The following is a 7,510-nucleotide window of genomic DNA, read 5'->3' as shown; positions in this document are numbered from 1 at the left end:
CGTGGACTTGATGGCCTCAGGAGTCGACCCAGGCCACCAAGTGCACTGGGATCGTGAGGAGAGGGATGTTGGGGCTGGTCTGTCTCCTCACACAACTTCTCGACCTGCTCGTAAATGATGCGCGCGAGGGCCCGGTCCAGGCTGACCCCGCGCGGGCGGAGGCCGGAGCCTCTGCCGAACGCCTCCAGCGGCTCACTCCTCAGGCTGTGCCGGCCGCACACCCACCGGCTCCACGTCCGTGCGCCCCCCACGTGGCATCCGGGTCTTGCCGGCGTCCGCGGGAGTGTTCCAGAAGCCATTGGTTACACCTGCTCAAGCGCTCAGCGCCCGTGGTAGATCAGCGGGTTCCCGCGCGCGGCGGCGTGGCCCTCGGTACCAGCTGCTCGGGGAGGTCGTGACGGATCACCGGGTGGCCTGGGGGCTAAGCGGGTGGTCCCAGCTTTGGCCCGGAGGCTGCGAGGCCCGCTACTGCGCCTTCAGCCCTGGTTCGCGCACACTCTGCCCTGAGCCGGCTCCTCTGCGCTGGGAGCTGGGGCCGGGCTGGGGGTGGATGCACTTCACCCTGAAGGTCGGGTGGGGCGTGCGGCCGCCTCGGTTCCCGCCGCGCCCCCGCGTGCCGCCCTGTGGTCCCCTGCGCCCCGCACGGGGCTGCTGCAGCCTCGGGGGTGGCGCCGCAGGCCGGGGTGAGGCCGCGGGACAGGCCGGGACACCCGGGCTGCGCACCCCCGCCGCCCGCCAGCCCGCCCCGCTGCTCCCCGTCTCCTCCGCCTGCGGGGACCGTCGAGGTGCGAGACCCCTGCCTGCCGCCGCCGCCCCGGACTTGGCTGCAGGAGCTGAGGGGCCACGTGCAGGGCCTGCCCCTCCGGAGCGCGTGGACTCTTTGACGGTAATAAGTTGGGGACGTTTTGCCCTGTAACACTCACTGCTGAAGTATTTTAGAACAAGGACGCTCTCCTTCGTAGATGCACTATGGAGTTGGGAAGAGAGGGAGGGTTCGCTCTCCTGCAATCTGTTATCTAATTGACAACCCACATCCAAATTTCTTCTATTGCCCCAGTGACGTCCTTTAGAACTACCCCCCCCCCCCTTTTTCCTGGTCTGATTCTGAGTGCTGGGTCATGCATTGCATTTAGTTGTCCTGTTTACCTAATCTCCTAGACCCATTTCTGAGTCTTTTCCTTTGTTTCCTCATCTTGACGGTTTTGATAAGTATAGGCCAGTTATTTTCAGAATATCCCTTAATTTAATTTTGTCTGGTTTTCCCTCATGATTGGTTTCAGGTTTTGTATTTTTGATGGAAATATCATAGAAATGGTATTATGTCCGTGGTATTAGAAAGCACGCGGAGTCCATAGGTCTCGCTGTTGGGGGTGTTAAGCTGGGTATCCTCCATGCCGCCCCGCTGGAGAGCTCTTATGACCTTGTTTTTGAAATTAATAAGTAGTTTGCAGTGCCGTACTTTGACACCATGTAAATACCTTGTTTTCTCACCCAGCTTTTACTTATGACAATTACGATGCCTACATTTACCTACTATAACATTTTACCTGTTCTAATCTATTACTGTAACAACCTGTAATGATTTTCTAATGACATCATTCGTTTATATTTATTTTTTGGCATCCTCCAGTAAGGAAGAATTTTCTTTACTTTCTTTCAGAAAGAGCTCATGCATTCTGATTTTATTCTCTGGATTATAATCTATTTTAACCATTAATTAATTTGATGCTCAAAATATTCTGTTACAGATGTGGCCAATGGGAGCCTCATCAAGTGGTTCCTGTGGCCTTTTGAAATAGTCCTGTCATTCTTTGCATACTTCTTGATATTCTAGTGCAGTAAGCTGCTCTAGATCAGTCTTGTCCTTTTCCTGCTCCAACTGTGAAAAGGGGAACTACATTTCTGTTAAGGTGTGTATTCAAAGGAACAAGACTGATACAAAGCGAAGATCAAGCAAAGCTTTATTTCGCACCAAGCATCGAGAATCAAACTGACCAGTCAGGGCCATCTCTTGCAAAGAGGCGACCCCTCCCAGCCTCACAGACTAACTTTTATAGAGATAGTTTAGCCAGGTTATACACAGGTGGTCAATGAGATTGCAAACACAAAGAAAATTGCTCAGGCATGTTAGGTCACAGACAGGTGGCCAATTGAATTACAATTCACCCTAGCATATATATGCGTGCCCTACTGATTGGATGTCTCTACCTGCCCTGACCTGCCCTTGTATCTGGGCTTTGCTCCTCTGAGAGGGGCAGGGTCAATCTAAGTTTACTGCATAAACAACAAAATGGCTCCCTCTGATTAAGTAGGCCCTTAATTTCTTTTTAGGTGAGAATTGTGTTTAGAAACTAAGATCTGGGGACCCCTGGGTGGCTCAGTGGGTTAAGCTCTACCTTCGGCTCAGGTCATGATCTCAGGGTCCTGGGATTGAGCCCCACATCTGGCTCTCTGCTTAGCAGGGAGCCTGCTTCCCCTTCTCTCTCTCTGCTTGCCTCTCTGCCTATTTGTGATTTCTGTTTAAAAAAAAAAAGAAAAAAGAAACTAAGATCTGGGTGCTAGATCTGTCCATTGCTACTGAGGGCTCATTGCTTTAAGGCCCTCCTCAATATGTGTATTGAGTAAAATTTCTGATCAGTTGTTTAGGACAAGTGGTTTAAGAGTAAACTTTCTTCTCATAAACTGAAAACTGGGGAGTAGTTCCACAAATGAAAAAATGTGTATCTTAGAATTCTAGGAATATCTTTTTTCTGTAGACTGTTAAATATTCTACTGTGTAATCATTCAAGAACAAAAAATTAAAAAAATATTTTTAAAATTTAAATTCAATTAATTAACATACAATATATTATTGGTTTCAGAGGTAGAGGTCTGTGATTCATCGTCTTATATAATACCCAATGCTCATTACATCAGATGCCCTCTTTAATGTCCATCAGCCTGTTACCCTGTCCCTCTACCTGCCTCCCCTCCAGCAACCCTCGGTTTGTTTTCTATGATTAAGAGTCTCTTATGGTTTGTCTCCCTCTCTGGTTGTGTCTTGTTTTATTTTCTTCCTCTCTTCGCCTATGATCCTCCGTTTTGTTTCTTAAATTCCACATATGAATGAGATCATAGGATGATGGCCTTTCTCTGACTTATTTTGCTTAACATAATACCCTCTAGTTCCATCCACGTCACTGCAAATGGCAATGATTTCTTTTTTTCATTTTTTGATGGCTGAGTAATAGTCCGTTGTGTGTGGGAATAGAAGACTTTGTTTTTATGAGTTCTTGAAATTATTTTGGGAGAACTGTGGCTCACTCTGTCTCATTTTCTAAAAGTTTGGTATAATTGGATCATTGGGACATTTTCCCTCAAGGATCTGAAGTTTCAAGCCTCTGTATATTATAGCTGCTGAACTTTAAATTGCTCAGGGACAACAAGTATTCCCCCCAAACAATAGATGATTTAAATTTATGTAGTAAGTTGGTTGCTGTCCTTTGACACTTTTAGTTATGGAGGTGACAGTCAGTACTTTTGAAAAAAATGGATTGCAATGTTGATTTTTATTTTTCAAAATTTTTTATTTTTCAAAAAGATTGTATTTATTTATTTGTCAGAGAGAGAAAGCACAAGCAGGCAAAGTGGCAGGCAGAGGCAGAGAGAGAAGCAGGCTCCCCACTGAGTAAGGAGCCTGATATGGGACTCGATCCCAGGACTATGGGATCATGACCTGAGCTGAAGGCAACGTCTTAACTGACTGAGCCACCCAGGCATCTCCAATATTGATTTTTATATAATATGTTTAACATTTTAAGTATGGATGCATTCATTCTTGCACATAGCTAACTTTATGAAGTTCATCATAAAATAATATTTGGGGCTGGTGACAGGGAATTTAGATGAGAAGACAACTTTTCTTGGCTACTATTTTTTTTAAAGATTAAAGAAAAAAAATTTTTTAAAGATTTTATTTATTTACTTGTCAGAGAGAGAGCGAGCACAGGCAGATAGAGTGGCAGGCAGAGTCAGAGGGAGAAGCAGGCTCCCTGCCGAGCAAGGAGCCCAATGTGGGACTCATTCTCACGACGCTGGGATCATGATCTGAACCGAAGACAGCTGCTTAACCAACTGAGCCATCCAGGCATCCCTAAAGAAAAAAATTTAAGTAATGTTTATATCCAATGTGGGTCTTGAGCTCACAGCCTTAAGATCAAGTATCTTGTGCTGCACAGACTGAGCCAGCCAGGTGCCCGTATTTTTAAACACTAGGAAAATATCAAGTCTCTGGCAACTGGACTGATTTTTCATTCTAAAAAATACTGTGTCTTTTTTGCTAGTCTTGAGAGTAACGCACACACACGCACACACACACTTAGTTACTTTAAAATAATTTCTCTCTCTCTCTTTTTTTTTTTTTAAAGATTTTATTTATTTGTTTGCAGAGAGAGAGAGACAGTGAGAGAGGGAACACAAGCAGGGGAGTGGGAGAGGGAGAAGCAGGCCTCCTGCTGAGCAGGGAGACTGATGCTGGGCTCGATCCCAGGACCCTGGGATCATGACCTGAGCTGAAGGCGGATATTTAATGATTGAGCCACCCAGGCACCCCTAAAATAATCTCTTATAATAACAAAATAAAATTTTTGTACAGAATTTCCTAAATATAAAATCTGGCAGAGAAATCCCTAAGAAATAACCTGTTAACTAAGAAATGAGTAAGAACACCGTACTGTACTGATGTAAGAAAAATGGAGCTCTTGGGAGGAGAAGCAGAGACTCTGCGGGCTCAAGGACCGCAAAGGAAAGTCCTGCTGATAGGCATTCCCTAGAATACCAACAGCGTCCTGGGCGGGAGCTGATAAGGTCTGGTCCTACCATGCAAGCTGCTGGGGGGCTGGCGAGCAAAACAGGATACAGCGGAAGGGCTTGCCAGTAGGCTGGGAATGAGATACAGTGAGGGAGAGGTCACGGAGAATAATGTGATATAACGAAAACCGTTGGATAAATGCTATGCTCCTGCTCTAGGAGCATGATAGAAGTTATTGCTCCCAACATGATTATACCATCACCCTGTGTACCAGTTTTTGAAATAATGGGGGAACTGGGAGGCAAATGATAACTCTGGCTCCCGCGGAGAAACCGAGAAGGAACACCAGGAGCACCCTGATGAGAAAGTGAAGAGGGAAACATTGTAAGTAAATCGAGAAAGTGAAGAGGGAAACATTGTAGGTAAATGGGATCAGGGAGGAATCTGCCTGTGAGAGAAAGAGCAAAGGTAGGATGTGCCCAGGGAACAGGACGACAGCGGGGAAAGTTTCAGCATGAGGATATCTGAAAATAGAAAGGAAAGGACTAGTAGGGAAAGGGGAATGATTGAAGGTGAAGAGTCAGTGCAGAAGCGAGGCACGCATTTGTTTTCTTTCTGTTCACACGGAATGTAAGAAAACCAAACCATTCAGCGTCCTGTTTATAATGAGATGATCTGTAATCTTCTTTTCCAGGAGATTTTAAGATAGCTTAAAAAGGGAGTTTCATTTCTGCATCTTTGAGATCTTCGTGGGTTTTAATGTAGAAGGAGGCTATTGCCTGCGAGTCCTATTCAGCACGACTTACGTACTCACGAAGGTACGGGTCTCAACCCTGAATGGGACCGTGCCATGGACGTGTCGGTGTTTGAGTAAGGAGGCTTATTTCGTGTGACTTGTAAACTGGCTTTTCAATATCATCAGAAAGGGTCCCTACAATGCTTTAAACAATGTCATCATTTCTGAGATAAGTGTGTGGACCTCCAAGCTACTCACTGGGAAGGAAAGAGTATATTTAGACCAAGAGTTTCGTAGCCTCAGAAAAAATTCATTGATTTGTTTCAGTGTCCCTCCTCTTCTTCCACTGACGATCATCACTATTTATTTATTTATTTATTACAAACCTGCTTTCTTTACTTCCCTTATCTGGCTTAATTTTCTAATCTGTGTTCAGTTTATTCAGTGTACATTCCTGTTTTTTTTGTTGCACAGTACTTTCACGTCTTTGCTGGAACACTACCGCATGCTAAGCATAGGAGAGCAGGCTGAGATCCAGGTATAAAATGTGTTTATTCTTGTTTTCAAGTTGATGCTTTTCTAAATTTTGCTGTGGAAGAATCAACTTTTTATGTAGATCAAACCTGTTCTCTCTCTCTCACACACACACACACACCGCTTTTAGGTCAATAGGTAAGTGCTGTGATTTCTTGTGGTAAAATTGTATTTATGATAGTGAAAATAAGTTTGAAAGTGTTTTCCTAATGAAACGAACTTGACACTTGATACGTCTCTTTGTGTCTCAGATGAAGTGGAGAGAGTACTATTAGAATAATACAGGTGCAAAAAAAGGAAATGCAAGGAGAAAACCTCACCGTTTGGAGCTTTTTTTTCCTGGAGGGTTTTTCTAGATACCCAACGTTAGAGATTGCCCTCTTCGTCTTCAGCCTTGTGATGTTCCTGATAACCCTCTTGGGCAACAGCACTCTGATCTTGATCACTGTCCTAGATGCACGCCTCCAAAGCCCCATGTACTTGTTCCTTGGAAATCTCTCTTTCATGGATATTTGTTACACATCTGCTTCCATTCCCACTTTGCTGGTGAACGTGCTATCATCCCAGAAAACCATTATGTTTTCTGGGTGTGCCGTACAGATGTATCTGTCCCTTGCCATGGGCTCCACGGAGTGCGTGCTCCTGGCCGTGATGGCGTACGACCGCTACCTGGCCATTTGCAACCCCCTGAGATACCCTATCCTCATGAACAGGCGGGTCTGTGTGCAGATGGCTGCTGCCTCCTGGGTGACGGGTTGTCTGACCGCCCTGCTGGAAACCAGTTTCGCCCTGCGGGTACCCCTCTGCGGGAATCTCATTGATCACTTCACGTGTGAGATCCTGGCCGTGCTGAAGTTAGCTTGTGCGGAGTCACTGCTCGTGGACATGGTCATGCTGGTGGTCAGTGTGCTCCTCCTGCCCATCCCGATGCTCTTAATTTGCATCTCTTATGTCTTCATCCTTTCCACCATCCTGAGAATCAGCACAGCCGAGGGAAGGAGCAAAGCTTTTTCGACCTGTGGTGCGCACTTGACCGTGGTGATCTTGTATTATGGGGCTGCCCTCTCCATGTACCTAAAGCCTTCTTCCTCGAGCTCACAGGAAGTAGATAAGGTCATCTCACTGCTCTATGGAGTGCTGACCCCTATGCTGAACCCCATCATTTACAGCTTAAGAAACAAAGAAGTCAAAGCTGCCATGAGAAAAGTGCTGGGTCAGATACCATTGTTTCGAACACATGAAAGTCTCTGACTCAGGTGCGCTCCTGGCAGAATTCTCCAGAAATTCTGTTCACCCTTAGAATGCTCATGTCACCCCTAGCCCTATAATTTTACAGTTGGGACATATGTGCACACCGAAGACATTGGATAATAGTAGGTTCCAGTTGGCCTTTGGTAATATTTTCTGTCTGCTATATTTCATGGCTGGAGAAGCTTTGGTCTGTAACATCC

At 45.8% G+C, this 7,510-nt stretch overlaps 1 protein-coding gene across 1 annotated transcript; it reads left to right on the top strand.

The window, feature by feature from the left end:
• The first annotated feature begins 6,351 nt into the window (after positions 1-6,351).
• Positions 6,352-7,310, top strand: LOC101678131 (olfactory receptor 2K2). The gene has a single exon (XM_004747904.3). The coding sequence runs from the start codon at positions 6,360-6,362 to the stop codon at positions 7,308-7,310; it is 951 nt and encodes a 316-aa protein (XP_004747961.1). The 5' UTR covers positions 6,352-6,359.
• Positions 7,311-7,510: the final 200 nt, after the last annotated feature.

Source organism: Mustela putorius, unplaced genomic scaffold (genome assembly GCF_011764305.1).
Source record: "Mustela putorius furo isolate JIRA1106 unplaced genomic scaffold, ASM1176430v1.1 tig00000580_pilon_pilon_pilon, whole genome shotgun sequence".
Taxonomy (NCBI): domain Eukaryota; kingdom Metazoa; phylum Chordata; class Mammalia; order Carnivora; family Mustelidae; genus Mustela; species Mustela putorius.
Note: the sequence above shows the minus strand (reverse complement) of the source record. Positions and strands in the feature narration are given on the sequence as shown.